This window comes from Schistocerca serialis, chromosome 6 (assembly GCF_023864345.2).
Source record: "Schistocerca serialis cubense isolate TAMUIC-IGC-003099 chromosome 6, iqSchSeri2.2, whole genome shotgun sequence".
Classification (NCBI taxonomy): Eukaryota; Metazoa; Arthropoda; class Insecta; order Orthoptera; family Acrididae; genus Schistocerca; species Schistocerca serialis.
The window spans coordinates 146,342,604-146,368,208 of record NC_064643.1 but is presented as its reverse complement, the minus strand read 5'-3'; the positions used below and the strand labels follow the sequence as shown (position 1 = coordinate 146,368,208).

The following is a 25,605-nucleotide window of genomic DNA, read 5'->3' as shown; positions in this document are numbered from 1 at the left end:
AGCTACAAACATTGTATAAACGTAGGGTATAAGATAGCTATTACATCTTGCATGCACCCGTTGACACGAGGCATACCTCACAGCATATTATTCACACCTGTCGAAAGCCTGTTTTCGGCACTTTTACGTCAGATACAGGTCTTTCTCTTATAATTTTAATTTCCGATAGTATTGTTATATAATTGATCTGAAAATGTAATTTGTTCAATCTTCCAGTTTATACCCGTCATCTGAAAATGTTAAGTACAGGCTGTTTCAGAATTATAAAAGAAACTATCAGCCTCGATTGCGGTAGTGAAACCAACCTTTACCTAGGTTTCAGCCCAAGTAATTGAGCCTTCTTCAGAAGATATACCTGATTCTATAATATATCTACGAGGGCATGGTCTAGAAATAAAACTAAAACAGCCTGAATAGGCGTAGTCGCATTTTAAAAATGCGGTACGTAGGTACTAAGTCAACACTAAGACTTAAGCTCAGGGGTGCGCCTCGTCTCCATGGACGCCGTGCGCTGGGCCTCGGGAGCTCACGAGAAACTCAGTAGGACTGGATAACGCGCTGCATAACAACGTGGCGGGGAACATTGCGCATGTCTGAGACCATGACTGTCAAAGATAAAAGACCAACGCAGTTATATCTTAAAACAAATTACTTACAGAATCGTTGAAATTCTGAAACATAAAGCCTCTGCACCAGGTTTTGAGGCCGCGGTGGTCTAGCGGTTCTAGGCGCGCAGTCCGGAACCGCGCGACTGCTACGGTCGCAGGTTCGAATCCTGCCTCGGGCATGGATGTGTGTGGTGTCCTTAGGTTAGTTAGGTTTAAGTAGTTCTAAGTTCTAGGGGACTGATGACCACAGTAGTTAAGTCCCATAGTGCTCAGAGCCATTTGAACCAACCAACCAGGTTTTGACTGAAATGTAACAAACTCTGCATGGATTTATATGAGTGCGAACACACTACCCAGACTTAGTGCGAACACACTATCCCGACTTACAGTATTAGAATATATCGGCCCTTTCGCAACGAATGTTGAATAACGCAGCCATCGTTATTAATGAAATATGACATTAGACATAAAACAGCGAAACTGTAGTATGTAAACGCCAAAATGCAATAATTTCGGATAACTTGTACACAGATGGTCGAGTAGGTGTTTTTATCAGTTGATGTAGATATACTCCTTATTGCTGACACGCACTGAATGAAGAACGTTGTTAAGATTAACTTTTATCTTATTACTAAAAATAACGCGTGAGTGAACTAACAACGCCACTTTATCGCCATGTAATAGCAATTGACGAGCATAGGTCAAATTACGTTGTACGTGTAAAAAATATGGTAACTGCGTGAACGGACGGACAACGCCCTCTCATCGCCCTTATACTCTATCGACCGACAGAGATCAATTTCACTACGTGCTACAAAAGATAATTATCGCCTCTTATGTTAGAGGCTATTGTTAATCAGATAATATGTAATAAAATGTGCTTGACCCGGTTTTTAAAATATAACTACGCCTATTCAGGCCGTTTTAGTTTTATTTCTAGACCATGCCCTCGTAGACATATTATATAATCAGGTATATCTTCTGAAGAAGGCTCAATTACTTGGGCTGAAACCTAGGTAAAGGTTGGTTTCATTGCCGCAATCGAGGCAATATTAGATTATCACGATTGCTGACTGGGCTGCAATGTTGAAGGTATTAAAATGTTTCAAAATTAACATACCGGTTTCAAGGCGTTGTAGCATTTATTACGTTCAACTTACAATTGTAAATAACACCAAATGAAAGAGCAACTCAAACGGTTTTGTTTGTATACCTGCGCGCAATGGGAAGAGTATCGAATGACAAAGAGTGACTGAAAAATGTGCTGAGCCAGTGCGAGTCTTTCACGCTTAGCACCAAGAAATATCCCCGCGGGAAGTTTATGGGCCTTTATTTTTCGGTGAATCAACTGTAACTGATATTTCTTATCTTGAGGTACTACAGCTATGGCCCGTGCCTCAATGGGAAGAAGCTGAACAACATATCTTTGTTTGGGAGCAAGATGGTGCGCCGCCTCACTGGCATGACTCACTGGTTAAACGACGTTGTATCCGACCAGTGGATTGGGAGCAAGGGGCCGGTTGACACGGCATTTCATGCATGACCTCCACGTTTAGGCGCGATCATGTGTATGTGCCTGCGATACCGACTTTAGAAACAATGTTATTGCAACAATTACTCCTGACACATCGATCAGGGTTTCGGAACAATTTGCCTATCGACTCGATGTGTGATCGGTTGTCACATTGAATAATTGTAAGAAAAACTGTTTGTGTTTCTCTTTCATTTGGTGTATTATTTATAATTGTAAGGGGAGTGTAATACGTGCTACAAAGTCTTAAAACCCGTACATTCATTTTGAAACACCCTGTATTCCTGAGAATGTCCTTGTGTCATAAGTCGTTCCAGGAATTCATTTCTTAGGATTATAACCTACAGTTTTTAAACCCATCATTCTTGAATGGGATCTCATGTTAGACATCACTGCTTTCTACTCCCATTTAACATATTCAATACTGCGACGTGCTTTGAAATCGGAAATTTGTATTAAATCTCTTCCAGGCTTTTCATCCGCTCTGTTTGGCTCCTCTTCAGCCCCGCGCTCCATTACACCGTCTGTTTTATTCTGACGAGAATTCTTTCCAGGCATTATTTCATTCTGTAGTTGCTGATCCACTTAATTGACAACATTCTTCGGTAGTTGGCGCGATGATGTTTGTAGTTTTAGGACGGTTAACTAAAGGGTAATCAACGCCCTTACATAAAATGTTGACAGTCTGATTAAAAAAAGATTAAAATATCATTAAGCTCTAAAACCAAGCAGCAGCTACAGAACGGACATGTTTTGGAATACAGTGTTGACGTAAAGAAGATAATGAAAACAGTGATCCGAAACACGTATAAAAACAACTCAGGATAGCAACCGCTAAAATTCAGTATAACATAACAGGCACAAAAGATCTGAAAGGCTACCAGATTACTCTGGCTGAGTGAGTAGTTAACAGTTGTATAATTCAGCCAGCTTCTCTGTAACGTGCTACATTCTCCCTCCCAGTGATTTGGGAAAAAAGGCAGACAACACTCAAAACATTACAGTCTGTAACACTCACGTCTGTCACTGAAAGTGGTACGCAAGTATGCTCAATGTATTGGCTATCGCCTGGAGTACAAGAGCCATCTTAGAGGAAAGGTTGTTCTCTTCCAATCCCTTTGTCTTTGCTGAGTTGCGGAATTTGTGATAGTAAGTGATGGGACAGAGGCACTAACATTTACAGTACTTATGTTCTTGTCTGATTTTTTAGCACCACTAGCTGAGGATGGTCCGATGGTTTCGGCACTTTCTCTTTCATTACCATTTTTTAAAAGCTGCGTTTTAGTTTCTGTTGTGACGTTCGAGTCGGCGTAAGTACGGTGGGTGTCTGATCACGGGAGGTCGTGGACTTTGCTCCACTTATACCTGCGTGTTTAAATGTCTTTATGAAGAAATCCATATACTGTTTCATTCTTGTGCTATTACAACTGAATTTGCATGAATATGTGGCCCACTTACAACACTAACGTGCCGTGGAATTTCGAGAGGATTTCGAAGTTCGACCGCGTATGTGCCTAATGGACAAGGGTATCGGACTATAATTTCGAATTTGGTGAAATTAACAGAAAAACCAAGCGGGCTTTAACGTTGGGAGTTAACGAAAGTGGTAAAATCATAAATAAATGGAAAAAAATGAACGGTTGCCAGCCCAATTAGGCACATAAATTTGGAAATATGTATCTGAGAAAATTGAATAATCGTTACTTTTGTTGAGATTTCCCTTTGAGTAGCAATAAGGATACAAACTGGCACAGTGCGCTCTGTAATGTGTGTAGCAGTAGTTACCAATAACACACACACCAATAAATTGTGGGGAGCAAATTTGCACCGAGCTCATACACTAAAGACATTACGTAACCAAATACTGAAACGTCACTGCACGAAGTGCAGGACCAATTTTGGACACGAGGGCATTCTATCTTCATCGACATGAAACAACACAAATAAAAATAAATAACAGCTTAAATATACCGTTTAAGCTCCTCTGCATATAGCAGTTTTCCTTCGTAACAGTAATAGTTCAATTTTTTCTTAGTAGGTGGAGAATATGATGGGGACCCATAAACTAGTATAGTTCCACTAGTCAAAGATCTTTGATTATTGCAATAGTAAAGACTAACTCTAAAAGCTAATCATTCACTTAAATTACTTTGCAAGACAATAAAATACAACACTGGGCTTAATTAACTTCAAAAAGGAACCTTTCGTGATGGTTACCAAAACTACACCTTCTTTGAAAATGTGCATAATTTTACTTTTAACGGCACTACGGTAAATATATTCATTAAAGATTTATATGTACTTGAACTTTAATTACCTGTGAAGCCGGCATTCTTTGCAGGAATATTTACACAATCTTGCACTGTACTCCTACAAAACTACATTTTATAATACACTAAGGACACTTCAGCAAAAGCCTATCCAACTTCACTTTTGTGGTATTAGCTTTTAAATAATTAAGATTTTCACTTTCCTATTAATTGATCTTTGAATTTTTGTACTTAAACTTCCTACCTTAACAATTTCACTTGGAGTAGTTCATTAACACAGCCTCCAAATGTTACTCTTCTTTAACTTTTACTACTCCTGTTACTTTAGACAATAATTCTCTTTTAAACACACGAAAGCAAGAATTATTCATTTAAATCAGGATACTTGATTTCAGTATCACTTAGGTGAGGACCGTGCGAAGGTTCGTGATCAAGATTGAAATTACGGTTCTGGACACGAATTTATGTTTTATGTGGTTATTGTTGAAACAACACACAAGTTCAGTGGTCCATGCCCATATACATTACTTAACTGAATGTACGAAGTTTGTGAAGCAGTGGCGAAGATAGGTGGCAGGCGCAATGGCGGCTAACTGTACTCACAGCTCTTGTTGTGCGAATGCTCTATAAATTCTCTTCTTGTCGTCGTATTTTCAACATATTAGAGCCATTCTATTATGTCGTTAATACCAAATAATAGCCAGATCCACACCCGAGCAAATCCCTTCTATTGAAGCTTCCAATTGCTTCTTTTAGCACCGTCGAGGTGTAACGTGCTAAGGCTAGCCACGTACTGCCTGTCGTTCATACAAAGGAGTCGCTCAGTTCGACCGCCAAACCCACCTTTTACATCGCGCCATGTTACTTTTGTTCCGGAGGGACTTCCCTACAGCGTGTACATGTTACAAATACAAGTGCCCCAAGTATGAACTTGCTTTTAACAAACATACTCTGTTTCATAAACAGATTCATATCATAATAATTTAAAATTTCAAAATATACATATGTTTTTTTCATATATACATAACAAAACTCTAATTTTCTTGCCACACATCACGGAGTTTAAACAAGACAGAATACACATTTCACAAATTCCAGATACACAGTTATGTAAAATAAACCCACTCCTAATCGATATAAATGTTACATACTGTTGCCTGAATCTGCATTGTTCGGTGGGCAGATAGAGAGTTCTTTTACGTAGAGATTTGTACCGTCATCACGGTATATATTTCACCTGTAGATCGACGAATCTTAAGAGCTGCATTGAGCTACGCTGACATTGTATGATTTCCTTTGCTGAAAAAGTATAAAATATGTAGTTGTAGTTGAAAGGGTTCCTTAGTCCACTCTTGGCTAGCACTGGGTATAAATAGCTTTCAAACATCAATCTGGATAATAGTAACGATTTCTAGTTTATAGTTTCAAAGTTAACAACAAAAGAATAACCACCACTCACATCACAACAACAAAGAGTAGTCAAGAGTATAAGAGCATTTCATATTGTCAGTACATACGCACAGCATAATGCAAACTGTCACGACACTAGCGCTCCAAACGCTGAGAAAGCTGACTCTTGCATGCGTCGTAATGATCATGTTTGTTCATAATTAATTTCTACGCAATTAACGGATTAGTTACATTTTTACGTTCCGTGCGTTAGTAAGGTACCAAGAGATAAGAATTATCGTGAATTACGTGCAACAACAGCCGAATCACACTGATTCAATGACATAAGGTACAACTCATTCATTATATGAAGAAAAATACTTTCGAATATGTCTATATTTGCAGCTTACTCCGCTGAAAGCAAGAGAATATAAACACATTTCATGCATGAGAAGCATATATTTCTGTTGCTATCTGTCGTTATTATCACAGGCACTTTCCCTGACACTTAAAAATTTTTTATGGCGTCCAAAGATCCGGCCTTTCTTATGTTTCACTCGACTTTCTAACAAACAAGTATTTTTGTAAATGTAATTACTTTTGCTTCAAAAGCAAACGTGTTGAAGATTTTTGCCCATTGTGGCGCAGATTAAGCAACAATTGTGGAAGTGGTTTCTCCTGTATTGGGAGATTTCCTTCCACAACTCGAGTTTTCTGACGTCAAAACCTATCTTTCCTCGAGCGTTTCCCTCCTTCCACTGTCTTGTGTTGATTGCGATTAGGCTGGAATTACACTGTGGTGTCACTGACAGACACCACACTTCCTAGGTGGTAGCTTAAATCGGCCGCGGTCCATTTAGTACATGTCGGACCCGCGTGTCGCCACTGTGTGATCGCAGACCGAGCGCCACCACAAGGCAGGTCTCGAGATCCGGAATAGCACTCGACCCCAGTTGTACGGACGACATTGCTAGCGACAATACGGACGAAGCCTTCCTCTCATTTGCCGAGAGACAGTTAGAATAGCCTTCTGCTAAGTCCATGTCTACGACCTAGCAAGGCGCCATTAGCCTTACCTAGTTTGAGAGTTATCGTATAAATGTCTCAAGAAGAACGTTGTAAACCAACAAAGAATAAAGTTAAGTATATTCCAAAGCTACGTATTTTCTTGACAGCAGTCATAACGTATCCTGTTCCAGACTTGACGCCCGTCGGCGTGTGTGTACGCGTGCCTTTCGGCTCCCTTCTCAGTGTGGCGTAACTAGCTTGTTACGCCACAACATACACTATCATATTTCTCTGTCTCGATGATATAATAGTACACTTTGTCAAATCTGGCCTCTCATCATAAATATGATCAAATCTAAGGCCTCCCCGTAGATTTGATCATAAAAGTCTTTCGTCTTCTGTTCACTGCAATAACTTTAGCAAACACTGGTGGCATAGAAATAGGTCTAAAATTGTCTACATTATCCCTTTCTCCCTTATTATAAAGCGGCTTTACTACTGAATACTTTAATCGATCAGGAAACTTACCATTCCTAAAGGAAAAATTATTATCTGGACGTAATACCTATGGCTTCATACAAGTATGTTTCCTTTTTTTCGCCACTTTTCTTCCAGATACACATTCAATGCAATTGTGGTGCTAGCAGCTGCAGCGCATAATAACAAGTTGTTATCCGCCATCTTGAAATTTGAGGAAAATATGACGACAGTGCAATGTCCCTTTTTAGCGCCACGTCAAAGATCTCTGTCAAAGAAATTTGACTAATATTTGATCATGTTTCTTTGCCACTGGCGTTAGTGTTGTTGGGACAGGCCTGAGTGACGCTGTGGTGTGTGGTTGCAGTCGATCCGGTCGCGCATGGAGCGCGTGTGCAAGTGCCACGGCATGTCGGGCTCGTGCAGCATGCGCGTGTGCTGGCGCAAGCTGCCGCCGTTCCGGCGCGTGGGCGACGCGCTGGCGGCGCGCTACGAGGGAGCCTCGCACGTGCGGCTGGCGCGCAGCGGCCGGCGCCGCCCCGGCAAGAAGCTGCGCGCCGTCAGCAGGGACCTCAAGAAGCCCAACAAGACCGACCTCGTCTACCTCGAGGACTCGCCCGACTACTGCGAGCGCAACGACACGTCAGTACCGCAACGCGCCCCCAGCTCTCTCTCTTTCTAAGCGCACGCCTGCTTCATCATAAATACACTACTAGTCATTAAAATTGCTACACCAAGAAGAAATGCAGATGATAAACGGGTATTCATTGGACAAACATATTATACTAGTACTGACATGTGATTACATTTTCACGGCCGGCCGAAGTGGCCGTGCGGTTAAAGGCGCTGCAGTCTGGAACCGCAAGACCGCTACGGTCGCAGGTTCGAATCCTGCCTCGGGCATGGATGTTTGTGATGTCCTTAGGTTAGTTAGGTTTAACTAGTTCTAAGTTCTAGGGGACTAATGACCGCAGCAGTTGAGTCCCATAGTGCTCAGAGCCATTTGAACCATTTGAACCACATTTTCACGCAATTTGGATGCATAGATCCTGAGAAATCAGTACCCAGTACAACCACCTCTGGCCGTAATAACGGCCTTGATACGCCTGGGCATTGAGTCAAACAGAGCTTGGATGGCGCGTACAGGTACAGCTACCCATGCAGCTTCAACACGATACCACAGTTCATCAAGAGTAGTGACTGGCGTATTGTGACGAGCCAGTTGCTCGGCCACCATTGACCAGACGTTTTCAAGTGGTGGAGAAAGCGCTGGCCAGGGCAGCAGTCCAACATTTTCTGAATCCAGAAAGGCCTGTACAGGACCTGCAACATGTGGTCGTGCATTATCCTGCTGCAATTTAGGGTTTCGCAGGGATTGTATGAGTGGTAGAGCCACGGGTCGTAACACATCTGAAATGTAACGTTCACTGTTCAAAAGTGCCGTCAATGCGAACAAGAGGTGACAAAGCGTGTAACCAGTGGCACCCCATACCATCACGCCGGGTGATACGCCAGTATAGCGATGACGAATACACGCTTCCAATGTGCGGTCACCGCGATGTCACCAAACACCGAAGCGAACATTATGATGCTGTAAACAGAACCTGGATTCATCCGAAAAAATGACGTTTTGCCATTCGTGCATCCGGGTTCGTCGTTGAGTACACCATCGCAGGCAGTCCTCTCTCAGCTGCAGCGTCAAGGGTAACCGCAGCCATGGTCTCCGAGCTGATAGTCCCTGCTGCTGCAAACGTCGTCGAACTGTTCGTGCAGTTGGTTTTTGTCTTGCAAAGGTCTCCATGTGTTGACTCAGGGATCGAGACGTGGCTGCACGATCCGTTACAGCCTTGCGAATAAGATGCCTGTCATCTCGACTGCTAGTGATGAGAGGCCGTTGGGATCCAGCACGGCGTTCCGTCTTACCCTCCTGCTAACAGTCGTTGGATCTCGACCAACGCGAGCAGCAATGTCGATGCGATAAACCGTAATTGCGATACGCTACAATCCGACCTTTATCAGAGTCGGAAACGTGATGGTACGCATTTCTCCTCCTTACACGAGGCATCACAACGACGTTTCAGCAGGCAACGCCGTTCAACTGCTGTTTGTGTATGAGAAATCGGTCGGAAACTTTTCTCATGTCAGCAAGTTGTAGGTGTCTCCACCGGCGCCAACCTTGTTTGAATGCTCTGAAAAGCTAATCATTTGCATATCACAGCATCTCCTTCCTGACGGTTAAATTTCGCGTCCTTAGCACGTCATCTTCGTGATGTAGCAATTTTAATGGCCAGTAGTGTATATGTCCAAGCGATGCTAAATGTTATTTTATTAACTTATAGAAAAATATTATCTTCTCAACAATCCACATATCGTGATCTACACCTTTAATTTTTATGTATTAAATAAGTAAATTTACTCGTGGCACTTTTGTTGTCTTTGCCTGCGATCACTTTCAGAACTCAAATTAATCATCAAATTAACTAATTTAGTACGATTGCATTCTGAATTGCTGTTGTATCCACGTATCACCACAATAAAATAGAAACTGTAAATGGCTGGGGGGGGGGGGGGGGGGTATGAACGAAAACAGTGGCGTATTTAAGTTTACAAAAATAATGACATATTTTTATTAATCCTTTTATAACTACAATCGAGCTGGTAAATCTGACAAAGAAAAAGACAAACATAAATCGGGAAAGGTTATGAACTGTAGATTAAAACTAAAGAAACCGCAAAAAGGTGGTAATTTAAGGAGTTGGGACCTGGATAAACTGACAGAACCAGAGGTTGTAGAGAGTTTCAGGGAGCGTATTAGGGAACGATTGACAAGAATGGGGGAAAGAAATACAGTAGAAGAAGAACGGGTAGCTTTGAGAGATGAAATAGTGAAGGCAGCAGAGGATCAAGTAGGTAATAAGACGAGGGCTAATAGAAATCTTTGGGTAACAGAAGAGATACTGAATTTAATTGATAAAAGGAGAAAATACAAAAATACAGTAAATGAAGCAGGCAAAAAGGAATACAAACGTCTCAAAAATGAGATTGTCAGGAAGTGCAAAATGGCTAAGCAGGGATGGCTAGAGGACAAATGTAAGGATGTAGAGGCGTGTATTACTAGGGGTAAGATAGATATTGCCTACAGGGAAATTAAAGAGACTTTTGGAGAAAAGAAAACCACTTGCGTGAATATCAAGAGCTCAGATGGCAACCCAGTTCTAAGCAAAGAAGGGAAAGCAGATAGGTGGAAGGAGTATATAGAGGGTCTATACAAGGGCAATGTATCTGAGGACAATATTATGGAAATGGAAGAGGATGTAGATGAAGGTGAAATGGGAGATACGATAGTGCGCGAGGAGTTTGACATAGCACTGAAAGACCTAAGTCGAAAAAAGACCCCGGGAGTAGACAACAATCCATTCGAACTACTGATAGCCTTGGGAGAGCCAGTTCTGACAAAACTCTACCATCTGGTGAGCAAGATGTATGAGACAGGCGAAATTCCCTCAGACTTCAAGAAGAATATAATAATTCCAATCCCAAAGAAAGCAGGGGTTGACAGATGTGAAAATTACCGAACTATCAGTTTAATAAGCCACGGCTGCAAAACACTAACACGAATTCTTTGCAGACGAATGGAAAAACTTGTAGAAGCCGACCCCGGGGAAGATCAGTTTGGATTCTGTTGAAATGTTAGAGAACGTGAGGCAATACTGACCCTACGACTCATCTTAGAAAATAGATTAAGGAAAGGCAAACTTACGTTCCTAGCATTTGTAGACGTAGAGAAAGCTTTTGACAATGTCGACTGGAATACTCTCTTTCAAATTCTGAAGGTGGCAGGGGCAAAATACAGGGAGCGAAAGGCTATTTACAATTTGTACAGAAACCAGATGGCAGTTATAAGAGTCGAAGGGCATGAAAGGGAAGCAGTGGTTGAGAAGGGAGTAAGACAGGGTTGTAGCCTATCCCGATGTTTTTCAATCTGTATATTGAGCCAGCAGTAAAGGAAACAAAAGAAAAATTCGGAGTAGGAATTAAAATCGATGGAGAGGAAATAAAAACTTTGAGGTTTGCTGATGACACTGTAATTCTGTCAGACAGCAAAGGACTTGGAAGAGCAGTTGAATGGAATGGACAGTGTCTTGAAAGAAGTATATAAGATACACATCAACAAGAGTAAAATAAGGATAATGGAATGTAATCGAATTAAATCAGGTAATGCTGAGGGAATTAGATTAGGAAATGAGACACTTAAAGCAGTTGATGAGTTTTACTATTTGGTGAACAAAATAACTGATGATGGTCAAGTAGAGAGGATATAAAACGTAGACTGGAAATGGCAAAGGAAGCGTTTCTGAAGAAGAGAAATTTGTTAACTTCAACGGCGGGGTCAGGGATTTTCTCTGCCTCGTGATGACTGGGTGTTGTGTGCTGTCCTGAGGTTAGTTAGGTTTAAGTAGTTCTAAGTTCTAGGGGACTGATGACCATAGATGTTAAGTCCCATAATGCTCAGAGCCATTTGAACAATTTTTTTTTTTTTTGTTAACTTCGAGCATAGATTTAAGTGTCAGGAAGTCGTTTCTGAAAATATTTGTAGGGAGTGTAGCCATGTATGGAAGTGAAACGTGGACGATAAATAGTTTATACAAAAAGAGAATAGAAGCTTTCGAAATGTGGTGCTACAGAAGAATGCTGAAGATTAGATGGGTAGATCACATTACTAATGAGGAGGTATTGAATAGAATTGGGGAGAAGAGAAATTCGTGGCACAACTTGACTATAAAAAGGGATCGGTTGGTAGGACATATTCTGAGGCATCAAGAGATCACCAATTTAGTATTGGAGGGCAGCGTGGAGGGTAAAAATCGTAGAGGGAGACCAAGAAATGAATACACTAAACAGTTTCAGAAGGATGTAGGTTGCAGTAGGTACTGGGAGATGAAGAAGCTTGCACAGGTTAGAGTAGCATGGAGAGCTGTATCAAACCAATCTCTGGACTGAAGACCACAACAACAACAATCAGGAAAGTAATGGTGCTTGACTGGCGAAGCATTCATTGGGGTGGAAACTAACACGTTCTTCCCCTGTATTAATCCCTTTTACAACGCAGTCAGACTTCGTTTACATGAATCCACTGTGAGGCCAAATTCTATTCAAATAGAATCAGCTACGACCAGGAACACCACAAACTATGGTTTACGGAGAACAGGGAGCTGTTAATATCATTTAACAACCCTACGCCGGTTCATCTATACGTTACCCTTTCGCCTTAATTGAGGCGGCAGCAGAAAACTGCACGCTGTGGGCGAGGGGCGGAACCCGGCGGCATCTGTAATCTTCTCACGCGTCCACGAAGACCTACAAACTATATGAACTGGGGTTATGATTATTAGAACGCAGAAAACTTACTATCAGAGCTCTGAAATCCCAGCAGATTTCAGTGTGAGGTGCACCCGTTCGCTGGTCTGGCCAACGAATTTGACTCACAGCCACGTCGGCATGTGTTGGATTTGTCAAACATCAGATGGCCAACTCACCCTCGTGACACACAACATATCCGAGATGATATGCAGTTCGACTGACAGTACAGTTGGAAACTGCCACTGGCTCTTAGTCCACCACAAGTTGCATATCACGACTCTCACGCACTAGGGAAACACCTAAAGCTCTCCACCAGGGGAGGACCAGAAGGTGAAGAAGGCAAACAATCACAATCACTTTCCAGCAAACCTCGTACAGGAGCCGAATTAGCAGATAGAAAACCGCCTCCACATTGTACCAACCAATCGAACTATGCTAGACTCATTTAAAATCGCCTCTCCTGAGGGGAGGCATTAAGCGACTCAAAATTTCTCATGTCTGAGAAAAGAAGATTTTAGGCTAGGGAGGCGTCGTTCTCACGTTAAGCATGTTTCGACAAAAACATGTACCTAGACAGAATCACAGTCCCTCATTCACGAAGAGATCTGATCTTTCCATGCCGACCATTTCCAATTTGTGAAAGAAGTATCCTTTCCTTTGAAGGCTGCATTACTATCCCTGTTCCTCTCCCTCCCTATCCTTGCTCCTTTGTCCCTGCCCCCTCTTTTCCCTCTTAGTGGAATTCTTTATGTCGACCTGGCTATCTGGCTTGGTTTTGGTCTGTACTATTGTTTAGTTTGCTGTTTCCATGTCCTTTTCGGCGTTTTTGGTCCCCTTGGAGATTGACCTCCGTTTCCAAAATTTTCCGTTCAGTGTGAGCTATTTGAGTATGAACTCCTTACCTAGCTTCCATGGTACAGGTTCCTCTCCCCCTCCCCTCCCCTTTCCCTTTGCACCCAGGCCCTCCTCCTGCTAGGTCACCACCACAGTAGCCAGTCCGAGTGGTGGGGCTACCCACTCGTCTGAGCCCCCTGAAACCACAGGGATCACGCTACTAGTACCTGAGTTGTTAACGCCTCGTGTGTGCCCAGGAGTCGATGCTCAGCATTTTGGGGCACCAGAACTCCCGGCAATGGCCGCCATACCAGACGGCCCTTGCTGTGGCTGGATGGCGCCCACGGGGTAGCTCCTGATCGGAGTGGGTGGTACTAGGGCGGGCGCCTTGAGCATGAAGCGACAAAAGCTTCATCATCCTGGCCATTCTGTGGCCGTCTCTAAGAGTGGTAGCATACGTGACACTCCTTCTTCTGATCCTTCGGCCTTCCCCTCCCTGGCTACCCTCTGGGAGAAGGGTCAAGCTCGCTGGCTTGCACTGAAACCTTTCCCTTGGTACCTAGTTTATACCAGGACGGATGGCAGTAGTTTTGCCTCGACCAACCCTTTGTTTTTTGTGGAGACGATAGAAGATAAGTATGGCAAAGTTGATCGATGAGTAAAATGCGGTCTGGTGCTTTGCTCATCAAGACATCTTCTGCTGCCCAATCTGACGCCCTGCGTGCTTGTGACCGTCTTGGTGATGTCCCACTCTCCTTCACGCCCTATCAATCTTTGAACTCAGTACAGGGCATTATTTTCCACCGAGATCCTCTTTTGCAAACTGACGAGGAGCTCCGTGCTAACCTTGAGGGGCGAGGGGTTCGTTTTATCTGCCGTGTGCAGCGTGGCCCTCCATACAATTGCAGCGCTATGGGCGCCTTTATCCTGGCCTTCAAGGGGGATGTCCTCCCAGTGAAGGTCAAGGTAATGGTGTATCAGTGTGATGGAAAAACTTGTATTCCACCACCGATGAGATGTTTTAAATGCTTAAGGTTTGGACACATGTCTTCCTGCTGCACCACTGATCCCCCCTGTGGTGACTGTGGGCGCCTCCTCCATGAGGGGAGTGCCTGTGCTCCCCCGCCAATGTATGTGAACAGCATTCTCCACGCTCACCTACATGCCTGGTGTTTGTGAAAGAAAGGACTCAAGAGTACAAAACCTTAGATCGGCTCACCTACACTGAGGCTCATCAAAAATATGACCAGCTCCATCCTGTGTCTATGACCTCTACTTTTGCTTCAGTTATGTCCATTCCCCCTCCTACCCCGTCCTCTTCCCAGCCCCACCCCATTCACCCCATTCCTTCAGCCTTCTCCTCCTGCCCCCTCTCCCACTCCCCCTCCCCCTCAGTATCCATACTCACCCCTTTGGGTGCTGCTTCCCCTCCCCCACTGGAGAAGTGCTCCCCTCATTCGGCGGCCGCCGGTACTGGAGCTCCCTCCCGGGACTCCTCTCCCCAGCACCCCCCTGAAAGGCGATCTGCTGCTCCACATTGGCAGCGTGATCCGCTGCCGGTGAGTGCAAAGATTGCCCAGTATAATTCTGTGCCTGCCCTCGCTGAAGTCTGCCCCTCCCTTTCTTCTCAAGAGAAGAAGCAGAAACACAGGATCGAGGGTAAGTCCCCTCTGGTACCACCTGAGGTGCAGCCTTCCCCTCTTACAATGAACCAACAGAGTCTGACCCCACCTATATGGAATTACCCCATCCTTATTGGTGACAGACAGCGACTCAGTGGCGTGACCAACTCCAGTCCATTCGCTTCCACTTTGGTCTCTGGCTTGAGAATCCTCCAGTGGAATTGTAATGGATATTCGCATCACCTTCCGGAGTTGCAGCCCCTTCTTTCCTTCTATTCTGCCGCTTGTATTGCGATCCAGGAGACCCATTTTGTCAATTCTTACTCACCCACACTTCGTGGGTTCCACGCTTTCTGTCGGAACTGAATTGGCCCCTTCTTCTGGTGGTGTTTGCACCTTAGTCCGCAAGGACATTGTTAGTAAATGGGTTCCCCTCCATACCACTCTGGAAGCCATTGCTGTCAGTGTCCACCTGGCCACTCCAATTACAATCTCTACCTCCCACCTGACAGGCCACCCACAACCCATGCCGTCACACCCGTCTTCAACAACTACCTTCTCCCTTCTTGTTATTAGGGGACTTTAATACCCTCAACTCTCTTTGGGGTAGTCATACGACTACTGCCCTGGGCAGGACAGTTGAAGCTGTTCTGGCAGGGCTTGACCTCTGTTTACTAAACACAGGCGCTTCCACACACTTATGTGTGGCACACGGCACTTTCTCAACTATTGACCTCACCATCTGCAGTTCCGGCCTTCTTCCCTCCATTCAGTGGGGCGTCCACGATGACTTATTTGACAGCGACCATTACCTGATTGTTTTGACCTTCCTTCAGTGTCTCTCGTCGGGGTTGCAGGAATTTCTGTGCATGGTGTTGTCCTTACCAATCCGGACTTTGTGGCAGAAAATTTCGCTCAACGCTTTGCTCAAGCTTCGGCATCAGCTCAGTATACGCCCAAGTTCCTTCTCTTTGGTCCGAACGACTGCCTTTTTCTTTTGTTTCTCGCTACTCAGAACCATATAATGCCCCATTCAGCAAGTGGGAATTTGCCAGCGCCCTTGCCCTTTGTCCTGACACGGCTCCTGGACCAGATCGGATACATAACCAAATGTTCCAACACTTCTCAGTGACTGACCACTGTCGTATACCGACCCTCTTCAACCGTCTGCGGGGTGAGGGGGTATGTCCTACCCAGTGACAGGAAAGTATTGTTGTTCTGGTGTTGAAGGCAGGGAAGCCGCCTCTTCAGTTGGATAGCTACTGTCCAATTAGCCTTACTAACACCATCTGCAAGCTCCTTGAATGCATGGTGAGTCAGCGGCTGTTTTGGATCCTTGAATCCCATGACCTTTTGTCATCGACTCAAAGTGGTTTTCGCTGTGGCTGCTCTACGGTGGATTACTTGGTCCACCTGGAGTCTGCTTTCCGGTCAGCTTTTGCCCATTGGCAACACCTCCTTGCGCTCTTCTTTGATTTGCATAAAGCCAATGCGACCACCTGGCGCCACAACATCCTAACCACCCATCACGAATGGGGCCTCTGTGGCTCACTGCCAGTTTTTATCCGTAACTCCCTTTCTTGCCGCTCTTTTCAGGTCCAAGTTGGCTCCACCTACAGCTCTCCCCATCAGCAAGAAAATGGGGTTCCACAGGGTTCCATGCTGAGTGTCCCTCCCTTTCTCATTAATGGTCTGGTGACAGCTGTTGGGCCGACAGTGTCCCCCTCTTTGTATACTGACGATTTTTGTATCTACCTCGCCTCCTCCATAATGGGCACTGCAGAACGCCGTCTACAGGGGGCAATCTGTCGGGCGCACGCATGGGCTCTGTCCCATGACCTTCAGTTTTTGGCGGCCAAGACTTGTGCCACGCATTTCTGCTGTCACCGTACAGTCCACCCCCAACTGGAACTGTTCCTTGATGGCCAGCCCCTTGAGGTGGTGGACACCCATTGCTTCTTGGGTCTGGTCTTCGATGCCCGGTTGATGTAGCTATCTCACCTTCGCCAGCTGAAGAGGACGTACTGGTCCCATATTAATGTTCTTAGGTGTCTGTGCAATACCACGGGGGGTGCAGAACGCTCTGTTCTTCCGCATTTGTATCAAGCGTTGGTCCAGTCTTGTTTAGACTATGGAAGTCCTTTCTATGGTTCTGCGTCGCTGACACCGCAGATACTGGACCCCTTCCACCACTATGGGGTCCGAATTGCGACTGGTACCTTCCAGACTAGCCCCATACTTAGCCTTCTTGCAGAGGCGGGGATTCCACCACTGCAAGTTTTGCGCCAGCAACAGCTGATATCCTATGCGCTCCACATTCGCTGCACCCCAAACCACCCTAATTATGGTCTCCTTTATCCTGACAAGGAGATCACCCTGCCACAGCAACAGCCACAATGTGGGCTTACCATGGCTGTCCGCATTCAGTCGCTCTTTTCTGAGCTCCAGCAATTGCCTTTACCGCCTCTCTTCTCCGCTCAGGCATGTACCCCTCCATGGTGCGTCTCTCGGCCGCAGTTCTGTGTTGATCTCTCAGTCGATTCAAAGGATTCTGTCCCTCCAATGGCTCTTCACCACCAATTCTTCTGTCTCCTCAGTTGTTTTCATGGTTCACACGCCGTTGGGTGGCTTGCGGAGTATCAATGTAGATGTAGAAGTGATCTATACTGATGGTTCATGGTTGCTGGCTGCACTGGTTTTGCTTACACCTATGTGCGACGCACGGAACTTCGTTCCTTGCCAGATGTCTGTAGTGTTTTTAGTGCAGAAATGGTAGCCATCTTACGCGCACTGGACCATATCCGCTCCTGCTGTGGACTATCGTTCACTTTCTGTAGTGACTCATTGAGCGGTTTGCACGCTATCGGCCAGTGCTTCCCTCACTACCCATTGGTCATCGCTATCCAGGACTCCCTTTCTCTCCTCGCTCAACGTGGATGCTCGGTGGTTTTCATTTGGACCCCAGGCCATGTTGAGATTCCTGGCAATGAACTTGCCGATCTACTGGCTAAATTAGCTTCTACGAGGCTATCTCTTTCTGTTGACATTCCGGAAATAGACCTTCGCTTGGCATTATGTCATCAGGTTTTGGGCCTTTTGGATGCAGAATTGATCACTTTTTCCTGGCCGAACAAGCTCAGGGCAATTAAGGATTCTGCAACTCAATAGTGGTCCTCCTTCTGGGCCTCACGTAAGGCCTCTGTCGTCCTCTGCCGGCTCCGCAGCGGCCATACTTTTTTGACTCACTGTTATCTCCTCCATTGTGAGGACCCCCTCTCTGTCGTTGTGGATCGAGTTTGACTGTGGCTCACATCTTATTGGATTGCCCCAACTTAGCCACCCTACGACGGACTTTTAACTTTCCAGACACGCTACCCCTGGTGTTGGCTGACAATGCCTCAGTGGCGGGTCTCGTTTTACGTTTTATTCGTGATGGGAGTTTTTATCGCTTTATTTAAGGGAGAGACCTTCCACCTTATCAGTGAATGGAGGGGATGGGATGCCCTCTTGCTCCCCCTTCACACCGACTGGATTGGCTTCAATTGGGCTTGGTGGTTCACCCTGGTCCTCTGCCTTCTCACTCCTTTTGTTGTGGGGTCTGTTATGTCCTGAGCGTCTCTCTTGTCTCCTGTGCTTCTTCCTTCCCGCCCTTGTCATTAGTCACTTTCTTTCCCTCACATCTTCTTCCGCCCTTTTCCTTCCTTCCCTTAGTTCCTCATTTTATGGACATTGTAGTTGCCTCTCTTAATGTGGTATTTTATCGGTTTTAGTTAATCTAAGGTCGGAGGGACTGATGACCGCGTAGTTTTGTCCCTTTTACACCCAACCGAGATCCCTTTGCAGGTAAAATTCACAAGGCTTCTTCCCCGAGTCACTCGCACAGCCGGGTCTCTGGACACAACATTTATGGCCCACATTCCATCTTTCTCTCTGTTCCCCGTACAGGTTCTCGACAGGCTACACATGCAGCTATAAGAATGTTTTGCTCACAATTTCCTCAAGGTAAGAAGTTCATAAGCCACACATACCAAACGTAGTATTGGGGAACACGAAGATAATGACCTAAAATATGAATATGAACCTGAGCGACAGATTAGTTAAAGTGAGAGAGTGGCTTACCACCTTTCAGTAGTCCCATCTGTTTCTCATTATCATCGTCTTCTACTCATTGTGTTTACAATGCGACCGCAGTAGCTTACGATTTGAATTTGCTTATACTGAGTATACGACTAGTAGTCATAGACTTCTAATGACCACCTAGAGAAAAATGAAGTTAATTGATTAAAATTTATTCCAGACAATTGTGGCACGGTGTTAACACCAAACTTCTATTGTGATTAATGTTAAAAGATAGTTCTAGATTGCAGAATTCTCTTTATTGTCCGAAAAACGGCGTGTTGCACCCGGGTAGCCCACCATCGAGTTATCTGGAAGTACAATAAAAATGAACGTAATAAATAAGCGGGCGTGGTCCTATCCTGAGCTACTATAATCAACAGTGAAAGCCAAAAACGTAAATATGTAAGGGGTAAAGGATAGGAAAGTATGTAAAATATCTTAAAATTACTGCCAAAAATCATTCGTCAACTACTTCTAAAAAAGCAAGCAAACGAACTTGAAAAACACCGTAACAGATGACACAAAACCACTAAGTAGACATCGATAGAAGAGTTCTTAGAAAGTGTAATCATTGGTTTAACTCGAACGATGTTGCTCATCAGCCATAACTGTGCAGCATAAGACAAAACTCATCGGCTGTAAACACGACCCTGGAACAAGGTGCCGGTGACCAGTCTGTGCCCAAACATTGTATACACAGTATTGACGGAATCAGAAGCGACTGATGGCGACGGAATTAGAAGCGACTGATGGCGCTTGCAAAGATAACCATCACTAGGAGGCGCCAATTGCTGGTGCAAACCCATCAATGAAAAATCATTATAGTAGAGAGAAAGAAATATTCGTAAGCGAGCTACAAAGATGTTGAATAGGAAATAAATTGCATAAATATTGCTAGAGAATCCTGTACAGTAGCAGAGACATGGAGTTCGAGTATGCAAACAGAGTACAATGAGTTCAATGAAATAGAAAAAGACTGAGAAACAGGAAAAAGAAATGCGGCAGAGGTGTGTAATACAATAAACAGAGCGCAGAAGCTGACAGATAACAAGGAGGCAAAGTAAAAAGAATTATGCAATATAACATCCAAACAGAATGCTTCTAATAAAAATTCAGCGAAATTATGCGCCAGGGCATTAGTTAGAAGGTACCTAAGTGGGAACGCTTGACAGTGAAAAATTTAAAAATTTGTATGCAGAATGACTAAAACTAGAGGACCAGTAATTGTCAAGAGCGTGTAGCCCAAAACACAATTTGTTTGTAGTCCTAGTAAAACAAGACAAAATTGCAAACCTCAGATACTCTATAAAATATAAAAGAATTACAAAGCTAGAACATTTTAAATGTAAAGCCGTAACAAGAACGTACGGTAAAACAGTACCTTCTTGACAAAGTACTAGGCACGGGCAGGGGTTCGGAGGTACATAAGAGAGAGCACATTATCAATAAAATTAAGTAAAATGGCTAAAATAAAGCCGTAACCTTGTGAAGAATATACAGGCCTATATGCTTAATTTATAAGCTGCAATTGCTATAATACTCCGTTGTGAACAGCAGGAACCCTCAAGATAAGACGAAATACAAACCCTAAGTATACTAAAGGCATTATGTAATTGCAAAACCAGGAATTCTTGGCTTTCTAAAATGATGTTTCATCAATAAGGATTGTTTTATGTTTACATCTCTCCATGTTTTTACCTAAACAATGCACCTTGTGCACTCTCAGCTTACTGAATACTGTTCTTACACCAATACACATAGTTGTTTGGGTGGCACGCGATATCCTTTTTATAACGACGCTGGGCTCAGTTGGTCGCAAGAGCTTAAAGCCTCGCCAGCAGAACCGTGGCACAACAGAACCCTCATATGACACAGTTGTTAGGTGCTGCATGCCTTTTCGCTGTTGTCAAACAAGTCTGAATGCTAAAGAGTAAAGTGGCAGACCGAATCTCTGTGAATAACCCGGAGTTTCAAGAGAGTTAGAGGCTTAGTAGAAAAAATGGATTAGTTTTCGACATCTTGCACTTTTTGTACATGACAAAGATCTCTGCCCACTGGGATGCATGACTGTTCACACTCATTTAAAAAGCCCACTACACTGAGGCAACACGTAAATGTTGCAGATGGTTAGGCAATCGAGATTACTTTTTTAGCCGCTTCGTCACCATGGTCGTCTGTTGGAGTATATTACTACAGCCCAATGACAAAGAAGCAAAGCAGGCAGTGGAAACATGTGGATTTAATGCCACCGGTGAAGGAGAAAACCGAAGATGAAGCTGAGTGCTTTTGGGGGCTGCGTTTGTTATTGTGCTAACAGATTATCCTCGTAAGGGCACGGAAGAAACCCAGGCTTGCTCCTCGACAACTCTGTAGCTCATTTTACAAAGGACACAGTCACACATCTTGCTTCTTTGGGCCACCAGAATCTGTTCCACCTCCGTATTCTCCTGACACGGCACACCCATTGACTTCATCCTCTTTCCTCGTCTGGAGAAGCCAATATGTGGCAGGTTATTTCCAGACTGATGGGGTGGTGATTTTCGCTGTGGAACGTTTCCTGAACAACAGATTTGTACAACCAAGGTCTTCGCCAAGTAGTCCATTGTGGGGAAAAATATTTGGCATTGAAGGGTAAATGCGTAGAGAATGTCTAGCGCCATCAGAAAGTTTCATGGCCACAGCTTTGTTTTTTATGTGATAATTAAAACTTTCATGTTATTGGTAAGTATGCAACGACAGAACGATATATGAACTTCTGTTTCTGTTAACATGCGTAGACCTTGATATCTCATAATTTGGAATATTGATTCCTCGTGTTCATAAGTATATTTCGTATCTGCATGTTATTTTTGGGCACTATCTTTTTCCTATTCCTCTTATTTTCTTATTGGCACAGTTTTACTGCCACAGCCTGCACAATGACAATAATGACCGCCAATAAGATTTCAGTTGAACAGGTAATTTTAAAACCTTGCACAGGCACAGCTAAAATAGTTGTACATAATTGGTTGACAATTCATATTGTACAACAGATGTTTAAATATAGAAGTTAAAACTATTAAAATGTAAAACTGAATGAAAAGTCAAATAGTTCCTGCTGCTATATTCATTAATGTCGATTGGTGAGCTGCAGAGTAACAGTTGGTGTGGCTAGGCAAACTTATTAGCCATCCTCAGTTGATAGTAACCAGCGCCATTGCTGATGGTTTTTATCAGTTGAGGAGGGCTGACAACTTTACCTAGTTACGCAAACTGTTACTCTGCTGCATTCTGTAATACCTCCCTATACCGTATGACATAGCATATATATACACCAGAAGATGCAACTTAAAAGTTATAACGAGTTGTGTGGGACTCTAATCGACTTAAATAAATACAGCTGCAGGGACTATTTGACTTTTCATTCAGTTCTACATTTTAATAGTTTTAGCTCCTGTCGTACTGTATGAACTGTCAAACAGTTACTATTTCAGTTGAAACCACGCTAAAAATTATGCCACTAGAGTTCTGACTGTGACGTGTGAAAATGGCAGCTGTGGGAGCCACTGTAGTGTGAGTCGCCACAGCTAGTGGTGTCACTTTAATGTGTATGTGGAGAGCCGGTTTAATGCTGGGGACTGGGGCCAACGGTTGTGTGTGACGTCACTGTGGCGCGATGTTTGTCAGTTGGTTGTGTAGATGTCGTGCTGTTCTATTTGATGGTGCCCTCTGGTGGTGGACGTGAACGTGCTGAGTTTAACGTGTGGTATTGGATTCATTCGAGTTTTGGTTTTCACCGCCCTAACGTAGTTTTGAGTTTTAGTAGTTGGTGCGGCAACGTGGCTTGCGGAAGTGTTTCCAGTGAGTCACTGAGGTTTTTTTTTTGTGGTCTGATTAGTGTGGTGTTTGTTGTGTAGAAATAAGTCTAATTTTTTGTTGCTTTTTACGTATCTATGGATACGAAAATGAAGTTCACGAGTGGGAGTTTTAGGAAATATAAGGGGCGTTCAAAAAGAAACGAACCAGAGGCATAATTACAGAAACCAGTACCTGTATTTCAGAAGTATTGACCCTGGCTGTTGAGACACTTGCCCCATTGTGACACAAGGCGGCGAATGGCTGTCTCATAAAATTCACAGGGCTGCGATGTTAAACAGTTCCGAACGTACAGCTGGACGTCGTCTTCCGAAGTGAATCATTTGCCTCTCAGAATCTTTTTAAGGGAACTAAAAATGGCGTTATCACAGGGAGAGAGGTCCGGACTGTATGGAGTGTAGCCGAGAACCTCCAATTTGAATTTCTGCAGCAGTGCCGCGACGGTGTCGGCCGTGTGAGGCTCTGCATTGTCGTGGAGCAGAACCACCCCACGGGTGAGGTCGCCTTGTTTTGATTTGATCGCTTGGTGAAGGGTGGTCTAGGTTTGCGAGTAACGCTAGCATTCACTGTTGGCCCATGCTGCAGGAAGTGAATCAGAAGGGGGCATCTTGGTCAAAGAACAACGTTAGCATAACCTTTCCTGCACTCGTGTGGGCGATTGATGTATGGTGCTGCTACCTCTGCATAGTCACGTGATATACGCGTGCCCTCTGATGACGGGCTGTGAACTTCGACGTTCTGGTCGGAACCACACTTAATTACACACGACACGATATTACCTTCCCGTCACAGGTTTGTGCATTCAAGACTCAGATTTGTTTCTCATTGAACGTACCTTATAATTTTTGTTGTGTGTGTGTGTGTGTGTGTGTGTGTGTGTGTGTGTGTGTGTGTGCGTGTGCGCGCGCGCATTGCCAGAGGCTTTTGTTGGTAGGTAATTTTTGTTTTGGTTTTATACTATAGTAATTGTGATGTTTTGTCTGTTGTACTTTTATGGTAAGTCGATTGTATTTTAATTCATATAGTGAATATGGGATGTTTGGATTTTTGAGTTTTTGGGGTTTTGGTTTCACTTTTCTGAGTTGTAGGTGTTAGCTTTTGGTATCGAGAGCTTCCGTTGAGCTATATAGCTCAAGGGAAATATGCGATTCCACTTTTTAGTTTTGTAGGTCTTGGTTTTTTGGTATCGATGGTTGCTCCTGAACTGTATACGTCAATGGAAATGTCCGATTCCTTTGGGTTTGTTGGTGTAGCGGAATATTGTAATTTAAATTTTTTTTTGTTTTACTTGTTTGAGGATTGTGCGGCGATTTTTTTATTCTTGTATATTTAGCTTGTATCCAGCCTAAACACCCAATTTTTCGCGGTTGCCCCGTTAGTTCCATAGATTTTTGGACTGAGACGTTATTGTGTCAAGAATGAAATTTTCACTCTACAGCGGAGTGTGCGCTGATATGAAACTTCCTGGCGGATTAAAACTGTGTGTCGGACCGAGACTCGAACTCGGGACCTTTGCCTTTCGCGGCAAGTGCTCTACCGACTGAGCTACAAGTTTGGAAGGTAGGAGACGAGGTACTGGCGGAATTAAAGCTGTGAGGACGGGGCGTGAGTCGTGCTTGGGTAGCTCAGTTGGTAGAGCACTTGCCCGCGAAAGGCAAAGGTCCCGAGTTCGAGTCTCGGTCCGGCACACAGTTTTAATCTGCCAGGAAGTTTCGTAATTGTGTCACTTTTATTTTTGTTCGCGTTTGTTGGCGTGTGTACGTAGTGATGTCATTGTCGCCGTATTGGTGACGTCAGGAGTGAAAGCGGACGGGTGGTATCGGACGCTTCTGTAATGGCGGGGCCTGGCTGTGTGTTTGCAGTATGGGCATCCTGGGGACGCGCGGGCGCATCTGCAACCGGACGAGCATGGGCCTGGACGGCTGCCGGCTGCTGTGCTGTGGGCGGGGCTACCAGACGCGCGTGCGCGACGTCGAGGAGAAGTGCAACTGCCGCTTCGTGTGGTGCTGCAACGTAGTGTGCGAGATGTGCCGCTACAAGAAGGAGGAGCACATCTGCAACTGAGCCCGCGGGGGCCGCCGGAGCCTCGCACTGCTCTCCTCTCCCACTACGGACACTCTACTTCATTATTTATTTCTGTATTAAAGCTTTCTCATTCGTAAACTGGATGTTATGTGTCATAATACAAGCGAGTCACGATGTTTTCTATATAGTAAACGTGGACTAAAAGTACAATCTCCTAATGTGGAATATGTGTTACGTTTTTAAATATATGTAAATTATTACTATTTAGTAATTATAAATGAGCTAGTGTTTTATCCTGTGACAAGATGTATTTATTAGTAAATATATTTGTAAATGAGTGTAATACACTGGTGTTTCTCACTCACAATAATCCGTATTTACACAATGCACTACAGTTTCTCTTACCTCCTGACACCCATATCTCATTACTCTATACTTACAGCTATCAGCAGTGTTTTCCATTCCACCTATTATGAGCTTATTGATGACGAAATAAATGTCGGGTG

General features: G+C 44.1%; 1 protein-coding gene across 1 annotated transcript in view; it reads left to right on the top strand.

Moving 5' to 3' along the window:
- Positions 1–25,395, top strand: part of LOC126484697 (protein Wnt-1-like) — a 62,271-nt gene extending 36,876 nt beyond the window's left edge. Inside the window, exons 5-6 of the mRNA XM_050108293.1 lie at positions 7,651–7,925; positions 24,937–25,395. Of these exons, the coding sequence (XP_049964250.1) occupies positions 7,651–7,925; positions 24,937–25,138 (477 nt within the window). The 3' untranslated portion in view covers positions 25,139–25,395. The remainder of the gene's footprint in view (positions 1–7,650; positions 7,926–24,936) is intronic.
- The last annotated feature ends 210 nt before the right edge of the window (positions 25,396–25,605 follow it).